Below are 18886 nucleotides of genomic sequence, written 5' to 3'. Positions count from 1 at the left end.
ATCAATCACTTGAGGACTTGTCAAAGGATTTCGTTCTTCCCCTGAGTTGTATTATTAATTGTTGGTATAGCGTGTTTTACGGTTTAAAAGGCGAAGACTTGAGGAGACTGAGGTAGTTTGTTCATTTACGGTGGAAATTAAAGCCAGGAATTAACATCGACAGGAGTGGAAACTTTGATATCGAGTTTGGTTCCTAAACGTGACAGACAATTTAGTTTTTTTTTTTTTTTTCTACCAATAAGTCTAAATTTAATAAAAATACATATAAATATAATTATCCTGAAGTCATTCATATGTCCAAATAGTGTAAGGTGTGCCAATTGTAACGCGCTGGGCACTTTCCTACACATTTCTGAGACGCGTGGGACATCTTGCCAAGGTTTGCTACACTTTTCCGGACTTTTCTAAAGGTTGTGTATAGGTTTCCATAATTGCTAGAATGATCTAGAGTCATGTACATAAGTGTAGAGGTTGTAGGAAACCATAGAATATTCTAGAATTTTATGGAATCCTCAAGTGTGTAAAGATAGTTAGGGAGGATTCTAGAGAATTAATTCTAGCCGTAGGATTATTTAGATCTCCACCATCCATTGAGGAGGTGGAATGGGTATAAATACCCCTCAAGNATCTAAAAAACCATCCAAGTGTAGAATAAAATGTAGAAGTATTACAAGTTCCCTACCAAGTTCGAGTGTTTCTTTTAGCTTCTTGCCTAACTTATTTCCGTAGTCATCTCATTGCTTACTTTGTAAGTGGAGAGGCGTCCACTTCGACACCTAGCCCAAGGGTAGAGGTTCCAAGGCCGGAGTACTTCAAAGGCGTTAGAGATGCCAAAGAAGTCGAGAATTTCCTTTGGCAAATGGAGCAATATTTCGAGAATCTTGGTCTCAACGACAAAGCGAGGAAGATCAAGGCTGCTACCCCATACCTTACTGATACGGCTATGCTTTTGTAGAGACGAAAGCATGCCGATATCGAACGAGGGGTTTGCCGCATAGACACTTGGGAGGATTTCAAAAGGGAGCTCAATCGACATTTCTACCCTGAGAACGTGGTCTATGAGGCACGTAGACAACTTAGGGGGTTGAGGCAACGAGGGACTATCCAAGACTATGTGCAAGAGTTTACCACTCTTATGCTTCAAATCCCCAACATGTCCGAAGACGAGTTATTATTCTACTTCATCGATGGATTGCAACCGTGGGCAAAACAAGAAGTGCAACGACGAAATGTTCAATCAGTGGATGAAGCGATTACCGTCGCCGAGTCCTTGATCGACTTTCGTCCTTCAAGCAACGTCAATCCATCAAGGAGAAGGGACAAGAGTCCAATAATAGGTGGGGGAGAGCAGCACGATGGCCAAGCGAGGGATAACCAAAGAAAGCCACCAACTGGGACTAGGGATAGAGGCTTCGCACGAAGGGAGTATGAGGAAAGGAAGAATGCCTTCATGCCGAAGCTAGCATGTTACATATGTAAGGGGCCGCATCTTATGAAGGATTGTCCAAAACTTGGTTCCCTTTCGGCCATGGTGGAACAACAAGAGACCAAGATTCATGAGGGAGAGGAGGTGAGCAGGATGGGATCGCTACAACTCCTCACTGCCTTGGAAGCCCAAACAACGGCGATGACTTCGAGCAAGGGACTAATGTACGTGGAAGCATTGGTGAATGGTAAACCCACTCAAGCCTTAGTGGATACTGGTGCTACACATAATTTCGTGACCGAGGATGAGGCTAGAAGACTCGGCCTCCGTTGGACGAAGGGGGAAGGTTGGCTCAAGGCCGCTAATGCGAGAGCTCAACCGCTTAACCGCGTAGCGCGAGGCGTAAGGCTACACTTAGGCACTTGGGAGGGCCAAGTGAATTTTTCCGTAGCACCCATGGACGATTATAAGATTGTGCTTGGGATGGACTTTCTTCAACAAGCCACAGCCATCCCAATGCCATCGTTTAACACTGTGTGCATTCTGAAGAAAGGGGCTACATGTATGATTCCAACCACCGAGGGCCCCATAAAATGGGTGAAAGGAGGATCACATCTATCGGCCATGAGAGTTATTAAATGGGTCAAGAAGGCCGATTCCTTGAGGATACCAACACGAGCACCACATGTGATGACTAAGTCTTTCGAACAAGACATTGAAGAGGTGCGCAAGACAAATAGGCTATCCGAGTACTAGGCAGCATGGGAATGCAAAGATGATCTATGGCACGTCCGAAACGCTTGGAGGCATACAAGGCGACGAGGACGTCGCCGAAATAGGTGGGGGAGGATGTAACGCGCAGGGCACTTTCCTACACATTTCCGAGATGCGTGGNTTTGTAACCAATCCAAGGAATCTAAAAAACCATCCAAGTGTAGAATAAAATGTAGAAGTATTACAAGTTCCCTACCAAGTTCGAGTGTTTCTTTTAGCTTCTTGCCTAACTTATTTCCGTAGTCATCTCATTGCTTACTTTGTAAGTGGAGAGGCGTCCACTTCGACACCTAGCCCAAGGGTAGAGGTTCCAAGGCCGGAGTACTTCAAAGGCGTTAGAGATGCCAAAGAAGTCGAGAATTTCCTTTGGCAAATGGAGCAATATTTCGAGAATCTTGGTCTCAACGACAAAGCGAGGAAGATCAAGGCTGCTACCCCATACCTTACTGATACGGCTATGCTTTTGTAGAGACGAAAGCATGCCGATATCGAACGAGGGGTTTGCCGCATAGACACTTGGGAGGATTTCAAAAGGGAGCTCAATCGACATTTCTACCCTGAGAACGTGGTCTATGAGGCACGTAGACAACTTAGGGGGTTGAGGCAACGAGGGACTATCCAAGACTATGTGCAAGAGTTTACCACTCTTATGCTTCAAATCCCCAACATGTCCGAAGACGAGTTATTATTCTACTTCATCGATGGATTGCAACCGTGGGCAAAACAAGAAGTGCAACGACGAAATGTTCAATCAGTGGATGAAGCGATTACCGTCGCCGAGTCCTTGATCGACTTTCGTCCTTCAAGCAACGTCAATCCATCAAGGAGAAGGGACAAGAGTCCAATAATAGGTGGGGGAGAGCAGCACGATGGCCAAGCGAGGGATAACCAAAGAAAGCCACCAACTGGGACTAGGGATAGAGGCTTCGCACGAAGGGAGTATGAGGAAAGGAAGAATGCCTTCATGCCGAAGCTAGCATGTTACATATGTAAGGGGCCGCATCTTATGAAGGATTGTCCAAAACTTGGTTCCCTTTCGGCCATGGTGGAACAACAAGAGACCAAGATTCATGAGGGAGAGGAGGTGAGCAGGATGGGATCGCTACAACTCCTCACTGCCTTGGAAGCCCAAACAACGGCGATGACTTCGAGCAAGGGACTAATGTACGTGGAAGCATTGGTGAATGGTAAACCCACTCAAGCCTTAGTGGATACTGGTGCTACACATAATTTCGTGACCGAGGATGAGGCTAGAAGACTCGGCCTCCGTTGGACGAAGGGGGAAGGTTGGCTCAAGGCCGCTAATGCGAGAGCTCAACCGCTTAACCGCGTAGCGCGAGGCGTAAGGCTACACTTAGGCACTTGGGAGGGCCAAGTGAATTTTTCCGTAGCACCCATGGACGATTATAAGATTGTGCTTGGGATGGACTTTCTTCAACAAGCCACAGCCATCCCAATGCCATCGTTTAACACTGTGTGCATTCTGAAGAAAGGGGCTACATGTATGATTCCAACCACCGAGGGCCCCATAAAATGGGTGAAAGGAGGATCACATCTATCGGCCATGAGAGTTATTAAATGGGTCAAGAAGGCCGATTCCTTGAGGATACCAACACGAGCACCACATGTGATGACTAAGTCTTTCGAACAAGACATTGAAGAGGTGCGCAAGACAAATAGGCTATCCGAGTACTAGGCAGCATGGGAATGCAAAGATGATCTATGGCACGTCCGAAACGCTTGGAGGCATACAAGGCGACGAGGACGTCGCCGAAATAGGTGGGGGAGGATGTAACGCGCAGGGCACTTTCCTACACATTTCCGAGATGCGTGGGACATCTTGCCAAGGTTTGCTACACTTTTTCGGACTTTTCTAGAGGTTGTGTATAGGTTTCCATAATTGCTAGAATGATCTAGAGTCATATTAGAGGTTGTAGGAAACCATAGAATATTCTAGAACTTTATGGAATCCTCAAGTGTGTAAAGATAGTTAGGGAGGATTCTAGAGAATTAATTCTAGCCGTAGGATTATTTAGATCTCCACCATCCATTGAGGAGGTGGAATGGGTATAAATACCCCTCAAGGGGGCTCATTTGTAACCAATCCAAGGAATCTAAAAAACCATCCAAGTGTAGAATAAAGTGTAGAAGTATTACAAGTTCCCTACCAAGTTCGAGTGTTTCTTTTAGCTTCTTGCCTAACTTATTTCCGTAGCCATCTCATTGCTTACTTTGTATATTTTCCGAGGGAGGAACGAGGCTGACTTGACTATTAGAGGTGAAATATAGTCAAGGCCGCACGAGACATCGTTAGGGGTAAACGAGTCCGTGACACAATGCACCCCACCAACCCCGTTCTATAACCACCAGGGAAGGGTGTTGAGGCCTGGTGAGGCTATAACTATATTCCCCCAACTATGAATCGAGGGTTAGGAACAGTCGGTCAGCTAGTCAGTCGGTTAATCGGGTGAGCTGGAGTGACCGTTACGAATTAAATGTGAATGACTTCCTCTCTCAATGATTGATGTTTAAATGGATTAGAACACACCTATTAATTTTTGCACTAGGAAAGACAGAGAGTTGGGTAAGAATCGAGTGTAACTTTATTGATTAACCATATTTTTGTATGTCACAGGAGTGGATAGAAATTTAAGGCAAGTCTCTCAATTACTTTTGTGCTTTGTACTAATTTGCTTGGTATTTTATAGATCCCACTAACTTAGACAATTACGCCACACATTGCCACATTGGGAAGACTCGACATTGACAATATGGACATTAGTATTGATTTAGGTGTACAACAAATAGATCTTGTAAGATCTATTGATGCATATATAATTATCTTGGATACAGCTCTGAAATGGAAGCTTCATTCACAGACAATGGGAGTGACTTTCTTCTGGACTGATCCGCCTCTTGTCCTGCAGAAATCATCGTATTATTTCTACCGTTGAAAAATGCAGGTGGATTAGGTGTCCTCCTTTTTGAGGAATTACTATTGAGCATCAACACAACATTCGCCATTGTTGGCCTTTCATCCACCTCTTCTTGGACACACAACAACCCAACATGGATACATTGGATCACTTCATTCCTCGAATACAATCCTCCGAGACTTTGATCCACCATCTCTAATGCTCTGTCCTCCACCCAATGTTTCCAAACCTGCAACATTAACCAGTTTAAATTAAAATATAATGTGCTTTATTTCAACTAACAGTGATAGTTTTTGTTGTGGATTTTCTAATATACTCACATAGCTAAGAAGATCTTGATGAGCTCCAGTTGAATCCATGGAGAAAGAACTGTTTTTCCTTCCGGTTATAATCTCCAAAAGTAGAACTCCAAAGCTGAAAACATCGGACTTCACAGAAAACAAGCCATGCAAAACATACTCGGGAGACATGTATCCACTGCAAAACATCAAATCAAACAAGATCGAACAACTACTACTCTAAGTTTCTATGTCAAGAATGGTTAATGGTACTACCTGAAATGATAGTGTATCTAAGTGCATGCTATTCACAATTGATATTGCATACATTTGTGAAAATTAAATTAACTTACTATGTTCCAATAACTCTACTTGTATTTCCTTGGGTTTGATCCACCATAATCCTTGCAAGTCCAAAGTCTGATATTTTTGAGTTCATATTTCCATCTAGTAGTACATTGCTTGCTTTCAGATCACGATGTATGATTTTGAGAAGTGAATCTTGATGAAGATAAAGGAGTCCACGGGCTATTCCTTCTATAATCTTGTAACGAGTGGGCCAACTCAATAGTTGTTTCTTTTTTGAATCTACATAATAATTAACAAAATTTAATTCCCAAAGTTATGTTATTATTTTGATATATCTACTTCAATCAATAAAATCTCTAATTTGAAAGATAAGTTATTTTAATTCTAGTTTGAAACTAACCAAATAAAAGGTAATCAAGACTTTTGTTGGGAACAAATTCATAAATAAGTATCTTCTCTTCTCGATGCAAGCAATATCCCAATAGCCTTACTAAATTTCTATGTTGAAGTTTGGCAACCAATGCAACCTCATTCTTGAATTCTTCAACTCCTTGTGTTGAACCCCTTGACAGCCTCTTCACCGCTACATCTTGCCCATTGGGAAGCCTTCCCTGATCGAGCACCACAAATAAAATAATCAATACAAAAAGTTCAAAATGAACCCCCAATATAATCTTGCACATTAATTAAAATACTAGACTTGACCTTGTAAACAACACCATATCCACCTTCACCAATCTTGTTATCAGGAGAGAAGCAATTTGTGATAGCTTGAATTGTACTAAAATCATATTGTGCTGACTCCTTGGTTGGAATGTCAGTCATGTCTACATAATGGCAAAAAGATTTGTATTGCTAACAAGAACAGATTGAGGATATTTAAAAAAAAAAAAAAAAAAAAAAGATTGAGGAACTTAAATTGGTAATCTGGTACTATATTACCAGTAGCTGCCTTCTTTGCTCTTTTCATTTTCAAGAAACACAAGCATAAAACGAAGAGTAATATCCCAGTGATTGACACAACAGAGGCTGCAATAGTCACTTTTCTTTTATTCCCTGCATCAATAGATCAAAATGGACCGTACTCATAATATTCTATATATATACCTTAAAAACTGAATTAGGAATACAGAATTTGTGCAAATTTTGATTTAGGAACCGTTTAGAAACTCGATAAATGACTCATTTTCAGATTTTCACCTGTTTGGGTATTAAAGAAATCATTTTTTTAAAATATTAATTCCTTCAAAAAAAAAAAAAAAAAAAGTCTTCCTAAGTCCTAACTAAATTTTTAATAGTCAAATATTTTTAAAATTTTTTATTTTCCTATTTCTCTCTTTCCTCTTATCTCTCTTCCCTTAAGCTTGTGACCAGTCTTTAATACCACTTATTAGATGAGTGTAGTCATGGTGTTGTCCTTCACAGGCCTCCACCCAACATTTATAAAGAATCACCATATCAAGTTTAAGTTTAATTACCTTTGCTAATGGCGGAATTGGGAATCATAGTCGGTGGTGGTGGAGGCGGCGCCGGTGGCGGTGCTGCCACGGCGGAGAGATTGTAGAAAGGGTAACGGTCATACCTAACGTAACAGCTTGGGAAAACCGCTATACCACCTACGGCTCCAAAACAGCAACGAGGCAGCATATCAATAACATTCCTGAAACATATCTGACAATCAACGTTAGAAAGGTCAGGGGTACACTGTCCAAGACCATACACCCTAAAATTATCCGAGAACACCGCGAATTTCTTGTCGGAACCACTGGATGCTCGAGAGATTATCTGATCCAACACGTTTCCCACCAACTGCATGTACCCATTTGGTCGAGTATCGTTATCCTTGCTCTTCGCGGTAAACCAAGTCGATACATCTATTATCCCCAACATGGAATTCTCCGAGTAACGCAACAAGCAGTTATCGTACCAAACAATACCCGTCGTTTCATTGGTGCAAAGCTCCAATATCTTTATACGGGCCTCTCCGATGCAGCTCCGGCAATCGTCGGTGGAGACGTCGCCCCGGCACAGGAACAAGCCGTGCACGGTGTCGTTGGAAGCGCCGGCGGCGGCGATTGTGGTGTGGTAGAAACCATTGTTTCGGGTGGCATTGGAATAAAGATTAGAGAGAAGGGAATCAAGGTTGGCTTTATAGGTGCTTTTAGGAGTGTAAGTAGTTGTGTTTACGCAGTGATATCGCATACCAAAATTATCAGATCTACCTTTAGCGACGAGGTTCATCAACAAGCAAAACAAAATCATTATCATCATGTTGTGAGTATATAATTATAATCACTATTACATTACTAGGATAGGTAGCAGTTGGTTGTTTTATTTATTGTCGTGTAGTAGGAACAGCGTGAAGGAAGGAGTAGACAGGAGTTGAGGTTGGTCAAATGTAATAGCTTCCTTGTACTTTAATTTATTCAATATTCCATTAAATACCCACCCAGATGAGATGTTGTACATTTCTATTAAGTTAATCTGTGAGGAAGTGATTTGTCACTTTAGAGATTTTATCTAGCAAAAATATGATAAGATTTTTGTGTGCGATTCTTAGTCAACTGACTGAAGAAACTATGGTTAAATTAAATTAAAAAACAATCGATCATATCCTAATAATTCAGTGATTATTGGAGGAAAGTGTTCTGATAAGGGATTCGGAGACGTTCCAGTTTCACTGCATAGTTGTCAAAGGATTTCGTTCTTCTCCCGAGTTGTATTATTAATTGTTTTGTATACCGTGTTTTACACGGTAAAAGACGAAGTTTTGAAGAGACTGAGGTAGTTTGTTCATTTGTGGTGGAAATTAAAGCTAGGAATTCATGTCGACAGGAGTGCAACCTTTGATATCGAGTTTGGTTCCTAAACGTCACAGACAATTTGTTTTTCTACGAATATGTCTAAATTAATAATTGTCAACTATTATGTGATGTTGTAGATATAGAAAATTTGAAACAGATAAATGGACGGATAGAATTATTATTGAGGCTAATTTCAGAGTTGATTATTGACTCCATTTAATTGATTGGATCATAATTATTAAATTAATTTAATTAGCCCAAATTATACCTGTGGACCATATCCACAAAGCTAGTTGTTACACGATGGACCATGGTTCACAATGCATTGTGGACCATGGTCACAAAACGATACCGTTTCAGTAAGTGGAGAAACGACGGTCGTAAGTCGTAACGGAGCTCCGTAACTGATACTACAATTCATCTCAAAAAATACTGCCTCACATTTGTTTTTATATTATCGAATGAAAATGTAGTTTTTTTGGGTGTATATTGTCCAATGAAACTGTAGTCATATCGAAATGATATTGTAGTTGTGTTTGCAAAATGGTCCCACTTACTATGCTATGAACCATGTGTTGCAGATGATCTTCTACCACTCTCTCTCATCTTCTCTTGCATGCCAAGTTGACCATTTATTGACATAAACCAATGAAAAAATCATGAGTAATGGAGAGAATGAAAGAGGTTTTATTGATGTTTTTCAAAGGGTTACATTTACAAATGAACATACACCTAAGAAATAAACTTGACCCTTCAATACTCCAAAGAACACTTGATTTTCATGAATCCAGAAATATAATAACTGAGATAATAACCACACAATATAAAAATATTTACAACAGTTTTGTCTACATATATACAGTTTGTCCTTCTATGCTTGAATTTCATGTCTGTCTTCTTTATCTTGGACAGTGCTCCGAAATTGACGTTTCATTTATGGACAAGGACAGTTCCAACTGTATCTCTCTGAGTCTGTTTTCACTTCCACCATGATAAAATGCTGGTTCACGAGGTACAAACCAACTACCAGAATAACTACTGAGCATCGATATTACTTCCGTCATTGTAAGTCTGTCATCTGCATTTTCTTGAACACATAACAGACCAATGTGTATGCATTGGATGCCTTCATTTATAGTATAGGACTCTGTGAGAGTTGGATCTAGTATTTTTAATGGCGAATTATCCCTCCATTGTTCCCAAGCCTACAACATTATCACATTGGTGCTCATAAGTTCAACAAGATGACATAATATACTGGACTCCCAACAAAATAGAGTTAATTTTATTTTTGTGACAATTCTAAATTTAGTCACAAACTATCGTTTTTGTCATTTAACATCTCAGACTTATTTTTTGTACACTTTTAGTCTTTTTCATGGTTTTTCCTATTTTTAGTAAGGGCATTTTTATCTATTCATATTTTTTTTTAATTTTGTTATTTTTCAGATTTAAACCGATTTAATTGGTTTAAGACTACTAAAACGAGTTGAAAAATATGGTTACTAAAAATCAAAGACCTAATGTCTTAAACCAATTAAACCAGAAAAATAACAAAAGAAAAATAATGAAGAAACAAAAATGCCCTTAATAAAAATAGGAAAAGTTACGAGAAGGACTAAAAGTGTCAAAAAAAAGAATAATTTGACATGTTAAATGATAAAAACGATGGTCTAGGACTAAATTTGGAATTACCACCAAAGACAAGGGACTTCTGGTGAAATTAACTCCAACAAAATATATATATATATATATATATATATATATATATATATATATATATATGAAGATCTACACGATAAAATAAACTTACACGGAAAATAAATGTATTTAACATGAAAGTTTTTACTCACATAGCTAAGAAGGTCTTGTGGCTTATTTGATTGGTAGAAGCGATTTTTTCTTCCAGTAATAACTTCTAAAAGTAGAACACCAAAACTGAAAACATCTGACTTTATAGAAAACTCTCCATGAATTACATACTCTGGGACCTGTAACCACTACAACATTGAACAACTAATTAGTATAATTAAGGAGTACAACTAAAAGGAGTGTTTCAAATTAAATAATGAATATTTCTGCAACGATGATGGATTGAACGCACCTAAATGTTTAATGTCACCTAGGAGTGCAAATATACATAGCTAAGAGATGCATAAGTGGCATAGCATAACTTACAATGTCCGACAATTCTGTTTGTAGTTCCTTCAGTTTGATCAACTTTAAAAATTCTTGCCATGCCAAAATCAGCTATTTTTGGATCCATATTTGCATCCAATAATATATTATTTGCTTTGAGATCACGATGTATGATTTTAAGACGAGAATCTTCATGAAGGTACAATAGACCTCGTGCTATTCCTTTTATAATTTTGTATCGCCTTGACCAGTCCAATAGATATTGTTTATCAGGATCTGAATATATCAAAATCTCAAATTACACCCAGTGTTGGGCAAAGACCATCGGAGTTTAGTACAAAGGAAGTATGAAAATTTTGAGATATGAAACTAACCAAATAAAAAGTAGTCAAGACTTTTGTTGGGCACAAATTCATAGATGAGGATCTTTTCTTCTCCTTCGGAACAAAATCCTAGTAGCCTTACTAAATTTTTATGTTGGAGCTTGACGACTACTTCAACCTCATTCTTGAATTCTTGAGCTCCTTGTCCTGAGCTTCTCGAAAGCCGTTTTACAGCTACTTCTTGTCCACTTGGGAGTATTCCCTGAGTATTAGTAATCAACAAACAATTAGAATAGACTAAAATGAGCATACATACATGCATACATACATACATATGTATATTGATGTGATGGATCTTGATGGAGCTAATGATTTACCTTGTATACAAGACCATATCCACCTTCACCAATTTTACTTTTGAGAGAGAAATAATTTGTAATAGCTTGAACAGTACCAAAATCATATTGCGAAGACTCCTCAGCTGAAACTCCAATCATTTCTACAGGAAAGAAGAGGGATGTTACAAAACTCTAAATTGCAAAAACTCTAATTAGCTTTTCCAGTGGCAAATTTCTTTAACCCATACTCATCTTTAGCCGCCTGATTGGCTACTTGATCCAACATTTTTTTCAAGAAATCCATGAACCTACCTGGTTCAGCATGTTTCTGTGTATTTATCAAACCATAAGAGACGACAATATCCTCCTCTCTTATCCCGAATACGTTCTTGTCCGTGTAACGCAACATGCAATAGTCGTACCAAACTATAGCTGTCTTCTCCCAGGGGCATTTCTGCCGTATTATTTTGGTAGCTTTACTAACACACTCACTGCATACGTCGGTCGAGACATCTCCCCTGCACATGAACAAGCCGTACACCGCAGTTTCACGTTTCTGGTACCACCCATTTTGTTCTTCGCCATGCAAGGAAAGTGTAGAGAGAAGAACATCAAGGTTGGCTCGATACGTGCTGTTCGGGGTATAGGTAGAAGTATTTGGGCAGGCATATGCGAGAAGAAAATTTTCGGCGGTGACTCTGCTAATTAGGCTCATAAACAAGCAGAGCCAAAGGATAATGCAAGTGAAACCTGCCGGAGAGTCGCTGGGAATAATGGAGCTCAACAAAGGAGACATTATTGTAACACTATTTTCCTAATGTAATCTTTGGAGAATAGAATGGACTATGGAGATATGGATTGAGAAGTAATGGTTAGGAGGCTAGAACATTTCCCAGTCACTCAACAATAATTGTGGAATTTCAATTCTGGGAGATACACTACTATGGCTAATTGGCTATTCAACTCCTAATCAATGACTTTTTGGGACCTCCATCTGCAATAAGTCTAATTTCTTGTTCATGGTGTTTCACTTTTACAAGCAACCTCTGTTAGGCAGAACTAGTCGAAAGTTAACACTTAACAGTACACTTAATCACAATTTTGGTCTCTCAATTGTTTCCTAACTGTCAATATAGTCTATAGTTTTTAATTTCAAACAATTTGGTTCTCGAATTGTTTAAACCTTCGTTAATTAAACCCTTTCATGGACCAAAATGGTGATTTTCATATTTTTAAAATTTCGCCAATTTTGTCTCTGGAAGGGTATAGTTGACGAAATTTTAAACTATTCAATAATCAAATTAGTTGAAATTGAAAATTAGAGTACATTAACAATTGAGAAATAATTAAGGGATCAAAATAATGATTTCTCTTAAAAGTCAGTTAAATGTGAGATGTTAATAGGTCAGATGTGATGAAGTAACCAATAGCTAGCTTTCAAAAGAACTATTGTTTAATTTTCCTTGCTAGTTAGTTTTAGTTGGTTAGTTGGTTAATACAACATATATAATAAAGAGCTGTGGCTCTCTTCCCTAACAGAACACAACAACAAACCAGTACCAACTCAATGACATTTTTCCTCTCAATTCTTCAGTGCAATTCTCCAGTGATTCTTTCTGTTTGTTATGCACTGACATAATTCGTCATGGTATCAGAGCGCGGCAGCCGGAGCTACGCCGCAGCGGTGGTAATGGAAGCAGACGGAGACGGGAATCGAACAGATCGAGCCGGAACCTCATCCAATCAGACTTCCGCGAACCAAAATCAACGGAGCGATGATTTCGATGATCCTCTGTATCTCCACATCACGGAGAACCCTAACATAGGCCTCGTATCGCCTCCTTTATCCGAAATCAATTACGCCTCGTGGAGTAGGTCAATGAAGATTGCTCTTGAGGCCTTGGTCAGCTGAATTATTTTTTGGGAATTGAGGCCTTCAGAACTTCCAGTGGCATTAATCTATGCCAAAGGAAATACACTATAGAGATCTTACAGGAGAATGGTTTGTAGATGCAAAACCTGCAAAGACACCATGTGTCACAGGGCAGAAACTCACCAATATTGAGGGTTCTTTGCTTGACAACCCTGAAATATTTAGAAGGCTTGTTGGAAAGCTTTTGTACTTAACCAATACCAGGCCTGATATTTCTTATGCAGTGCAACAGCTGAGCCAGTTTGTAGATAAACCCAGAGATGTTCACTTAATTGCAGCTCACAGAGTGTTGAGATACCTCAAAGGTTCTCCTGGCAAAGGTTTATTCTATGCTTCTAAATCTCTCATTAAGCTGCAAGGGTTTTCTGATTCAGATTGGGCTACCTGCACTGAAACAAGGAAGTCCATAACAGGTTACTGCATTTATCTTGGGGATTCTCTTGTATCTTGGAAGACTAAGAAACAAGCCACTATGTCAAGGTCCTCCTCTGAAGCTGAATACAGAGCTCTAGCTTCCACAGTTTGTGAAATTCAATGGCTCTTATACATGCTGAGAGATTTGAATGCAGACAATAACAACCCGGTTGCTCTATTCCGTGATAACAAATCTGCTGTTGCCATAGGGGAAAACTACGTGTTCCATGAGCGTACTAAACACATAGAGGTAGACTGTCATGTAGTGAGGCAAAAGGTACATGAAGGGGTGATTAAACTGCTGAGCATTCCATCACACAAGCAGATAGCAGATGGTTTTACTAAAGCATTGTCCGAACCATTGTTTGACAGTTTTCATGATAAGCTGGGCCTTCAAGACCTTCACGCGCCAGCTTACGGGGTGATGAAGTAACCAGTAGCTAGCTTTCAAAAGGACTATTGTGTAATTTTCCTTGCTAGTTAGTTTTAGTTGGTTAGTTGGTTAATACAGCATATATAATAAAAAGATGTGGCTCTCTTCCTTGTAACAGAACACAACATACAACAAACCAGTACCAACTCAATGACATTTTTCCTCTCAATTCTTCACTGCAATTCTCCAGTGATTCTTTCTGTTTGTTATGCACTGACATAATTCGTCAAGATGCTGTAACTATTAATAGGTAATTACAATATCAAGTGTGTTGGTTTTATGACTACTGGGGGTAGTCAGTTGGGATGCTAACATATTCGGTTGGGCAAATAAAGTGTGGATAACTGAGAGAAAAATAAAGACACACAGTATTTTTAACGCGAAAACTGAAAGGTGAAACTACGGACTTTCTGGGGTGGTGCCAAATCGAAATTTACTACTTTTATATGTAGTTTGTACATGTACAATTATGCTCTCTTCCTCAAAGACGTAGATGATCACTCTTGTATTTGGCTATGGCCTTTTATAAGTTAGATGAGATGTTGTGGATTTTTTTTAAGTTAATCTGTGAAGAAGTGATTTGTAATTTTAGAGATTTTATCTAACAAAAACACGATAAATTTTACTGTTTCATTCTTAGTCAACTGGCTGAAAAAACTATGGTTAAACAAGTGATTATTTGAGGAAAGTGTTCTGATAGGGGATTCGGAGACGTTCTAGTTTCACTCTATACTTAGCTTGTCAAAGGATTTTGTTCTTCTCTCGAGTTGTATTATTAATTGTTGTGTATACCGTGTTTTACGGGTTAAAAGACGAGGTCTTGAAGAGACTGATGTAGTTTGTTCATTTGTGGTGTAAATTAAAGCTAGGAATTGATGTCGACGGGAGTGCAACCTTTGATATCGAGTTTCGTTACGTTCCTAAACGTGACAGACAATTTAATTTTTTTTTTCTACGAATAAGTCTAAATTAATATATGTCAACTATCATGTAATGTTGTAGACATAGAAAATTTAAACCAACAACTGGACTGATAAAATTATTATTGGACCTAATTATAAAATTGATTATTGAGTCCATTTAATTTATTGGGTCATAATAATTAAATTAATTTAGTCAATCCAAATAGATATCTGAGTTCCTCGAGTATACTGATTTTGCAACGTTTAGTCCTAAAATTTAAAAGTGACCACTCATGATTCTTCGACTTTCAAGTTATTACTATTCATGGTCCAAGTTAACTACTCATGGTCATTCAATTATTAAATTTTAACCAGTCATGGTCTTTCCAAGAGGATCTATCACAACTGGTTAAAATTTGAAAGTTTAAAAACCATAAATGATTAACTTGGATCATAGATGATAACAATTTAAAAGTTAACTCTTTTAAGTTAATACTAGTAATAGAATTAAGAGTTGAACACAAATTTACAATAATAAATTATTTATGTTTAACTCTTAATTTTGTAGCTAGCATTTATTTAAAATTATAATTATAATATTGTAAATGGTGTTTGTTGGAAAAGAAAGTAATAATTTTTAAATATCTATTTTGCCCTTTTTTTTAACAATTCAAAAGTTCATTTAGCAAAGAGATAGAAAAATCATCACTTGATAATATAATTCAATGAGAATAAGTATCAATTTCCATTATTATAAATGGGCATAACAAATCTTTTTGTCAATTGAAAGACAAAAGAAGAACTCAAATAAATGATCAATTTATACCATAAACCACGGTATACCTTGTAAGGTGGATCAGTAACATAAAGTAAAATTTTAATATACTAAAAATTTATTTTTTAAAGATACATTATATTATATATGTATTGAAATTTCATTATTTAGTAGTGCACAAATAATGAACCTTCAGTTTACAAATAATGTACCTTCAATATATTAAAAGAATATTTATTCATGATCTACGTTACAATGTAGACTATCTGGTTCACAATATAATTTGCCATAAACCATAGGTCCCATAATAGAAAAACTTCCAATGTTCTACATCTAGAACTATCTTGGAGACAGCTCTGAGATGGAAACTTCGTTCACCGACAATGGAGGTGACTTGTTGGTTGACTGCTCCGCTAATTCCTGTCCTGCGGAAATCGTCATCTCATGATTTCCACCATCGAAAGATGTCGGCGGATTAGGTGCCCTCCTTGTAGCAGAATGACTATGCAGCATCAACACAACATTCGCCATTGTTGGCCTTTCATCCACATTTTCTTGGACACACAACAACCCAACATGGATACACTGAATCACTTCATTTCTCGAATACAATCCTCCAAGGCTTTGATCTACCATCTCTACTGCTGTGTCCTCCCTCCAATGTTTCCAAGCCTAGATCAGTTCCATGCTCATATCAGTATAAAATGTATTGCTTCAACTAAGATAGATTTTCAGTTTTTGTTATGGAGTTTCTAATATATACTTACATAGCTAATAAGATCTTGAGCTCCAGTTGATGATTCCGTGGAGCAGGAGAAAGAACTATTTTTCTTTCCTGTTATAATCTCCAAGAGTAGAACTCCGAAACTGTAAACATCTGACTTCACAGAATACAAGCCATGCACAACGTATTCGGGGGACATGTACCCACTGCAAAATCAAAACATAAATAATAATGGATCGGATCTAATAAAAACTGCACTATTGTTCTAACTTTAATTTCTTCAGCAAGCTAGAATTAATGATTAATAGTGCTTCCTAATTAAGATGATTGAATAGCAGAATCTAAGTTCATGCTAGTCATCACTACATATATATAAAACTTACTATGTTCCGATAACTCTACTTGTATTTCCTTGAGTCTGATCAACCATAAAAATCCTTGCCAAGCCAAAGTCGGATATTTTTGAGTTCATATCTTTGTCTAAAAGTACGTTGCTTGGTTTCAAATCACGATGTATGATTTTGAGACGTGATTCTTCATGAAGATAAAGGAGTCCACGGGCTATTCCCTCTATGATCTTGTAACGAGTGGACCAATTCAATAGTTGTTTCTTCTCTGGATCTGCATAATAATAATAATAATAATAATAATAATAATTAACAGAATTTAAGGCCTTGAGTCAATTTTTCTTTTGATCTCTCTACTTCAAAAACTAACCATGATTGTAAATAATAGCTATTTAAATTTCCAATCTGAAACTAACCAAATAAAAAGTAGTCCAGGCTTTTATTTGGAATAAATTCATAGATGAGTATCTTTTCCTCTCTGTGCAAGCAAAACCCCAACAGCCTTACTAAATTTCTATGCTGAAGTTTGGCAACCAATGCAACCTCATTCTTGAATTCTACGGCTCCTTGTCTTGAACCCTTTGATAGCCTCTTCACCGCTACCTCTTGCCCATTGGGAAGTCTTCCCTGAGCAGCATGAAAATATGTATATTCAATCAACAATTAAAATTCAAAGTCTCGCTAAAACAAACATTCAATAATATATGCACATCAAAAGACTAGACTTTGCCTTGTAAACAACACCGTATCCACCTTCACCGATCTTATTATCGGGAGAGAAGCAATTTGTGATAGCTTCAATAATACTGAATTCATATTGCATCGACTCCTCTGTTGGAATTTCACTCATGCCTACACAAAAATATAAATGGCAAAATTTGTGTTACTTACAAAGAACAGATTGAGGAAAATTGATAACTAATTAATCACAACCAATTCAATCTGTTATTGCTGCATTACCAGAAGTTGTCTCCTTCACATCAGAACGGGACTTCTTTGCTCTTCTCATTTTTAAGAAATAGAAGCATGAAACCAAGAGTAATATCCCAGTGATTGACACTACAGAGGCTGCAATCACTTTTGTAGAAGATTTTCCTTTACTCCCTGCATATTGAAATGGACCTTAATTACTCATAATTTGATTTTACCTTCAAAACTGAATTATTTGTGCAAATTAAACCAAATCCATAAAATGCAATTTCTTAACTTTCAGCCAGAATGAAAAGATAGTTTTCTCGGCCATACACAAAAACGTTGAAATATTTTTCAAAAAATTAGTTATTTTTCGAAAATCATTTCCCAAAAAAAACATTTTTCAGAATTCCAAACGGACTCTAAGTGTTGCTATGTATATTGCATTCAATAGTTCTTAATTAAAGAATCACCAGAACAAGTTTACCTTTGCCGTTAGCGGGCTTGGGAAGCAATATAGTTGCCGGAGGAGGAGGAGGGACAGGAGGCGGTGCCGGTGGCGCTGCCACGGCGGAGAGATTATAGAAAGGGTAGAGCTCATACCTAACGTTACAGCTTGGGAAAAGAGCTCTAGCACCAACGGCTCCAAAACAGCAACGAGGCAACAATGCAACAACGTTTTCGAGGCATTTCCGACAATCAACCTTAGACAGGTCCGGCGTACACTGTCCAAGAGCGTACACCTTCTCTAAGGCGCTAAAACTCGTTTCCAACACCGCAAATTTCTTGCCCCCGGAACCATCGGCCGACGCTTGAGTGGCTATCTCATCAAACATGTTCCCCACAAACTTCATGAACGCATTCGGATTAGTATCGTTATCCTCGTTCTTCATCGTGTACGAGGTGGATTGGTCCATTATCCCCACCACGGACTTCTCCGAGTAACGCAACATGCACTTATCGAACCAAATCATAGCCGTCTTTTCGTAGTCGCAAAACTCCAACACCATTTCCCGAGCTTCTCCCACGCAGTTGCGGCAATCGTCCCTTGACACGTCGCCCCGGCACAAGAAGAAGCCGTGAACGCCGCCGACTGTGGCGTGGTAGAAGCCATTATTG

The 18886-nt window shown here is 38.4% G+C and overlaps 1 protein-coding gene across 1 annotated transcript; it reads right to left on the bottom strand.

The window, feature by feature from the left end:
• Positions 1 to 4979: 4979 nt before the first annotated feature.
• Positions 4980 to 18886, bottom strand: LOC116032491. Its single transcript, XM_031275085.1, has 17 exons — positions 18281 to 18886; positions 17586 to 17700; positions 17272 to 17482; positions 16892 to 17129; positions 16552 to 16714; positions 16137 to 16456; positions 11640 to 12025; positions 11367 to 11488; positions 11041 to 11251; positions 10706 to 10942; positions 7202 to 7969; positions 6666 to 6779; positions 6429 to 6550; positions 6124 to 6334; positions 5768 to 6002; positions 5457 to 5613; positions 4980 to 5365 (listed from the first exon to the last, which is right to left on the bottom strand). Exons 1-17 carry the CDS (start codon positions 18775 to 18777, stop codon positions 5039 to 5041), a joined length of 4434 nt encoding a protein of 1477 aa, XP_031130945.1. The 5' UTR covers positions 18778 to 18886; the 3' UTR covers positions 4980 to 5038.

Source organism: Ipomoea triloba, chromosome 1 (genome assembly GCF_003576645.1).
Source record: "Ipomoea triloba cultivar NCNSP0323 chromosome 1, ASM357664v1".
Classification (NCBI taxonomy): domain Eukaryota; kingdom Viridiplantae; phylum Streptophyta; class Magnoliopsida; order Solanales; family Convolvulaceae; genus Ipomoea; species Ipomoea triloba.
The sequence above is the reverse complement of the archived record's forward strand: the minus strand, read 5'-3'. Positions and strand labels throughout refer to the sequence as shown.

What these genes read in the sequence shown, in the direction of transcription:
- LOC116032491 (XM_031275085.1), bottom strand. Translation starts at nt 18,777, where the DNA reads ATGGTGTTGGAGTTTTGCGACTACGAAAAGACGGCTATGATTTGGTTC. An exon ending in CCTGGACTACTTTTTATTTG is followed by an intron (nt 17,130 to 17,271) that starts GTTAGTTTCAGA and finishes ATTATTATGCAG; the next exon opens with ATCCAGAGAAGAAACAACTA. An exon ending in AGTAGAGTTATCGGAACATA is followed by an intron (nt 16,715 to 16,891) that starts GTAAGTTTTATA and finishes TTGATTTTGCAG; the next exon opens with TGGGTACATGTCCCCCGAAT.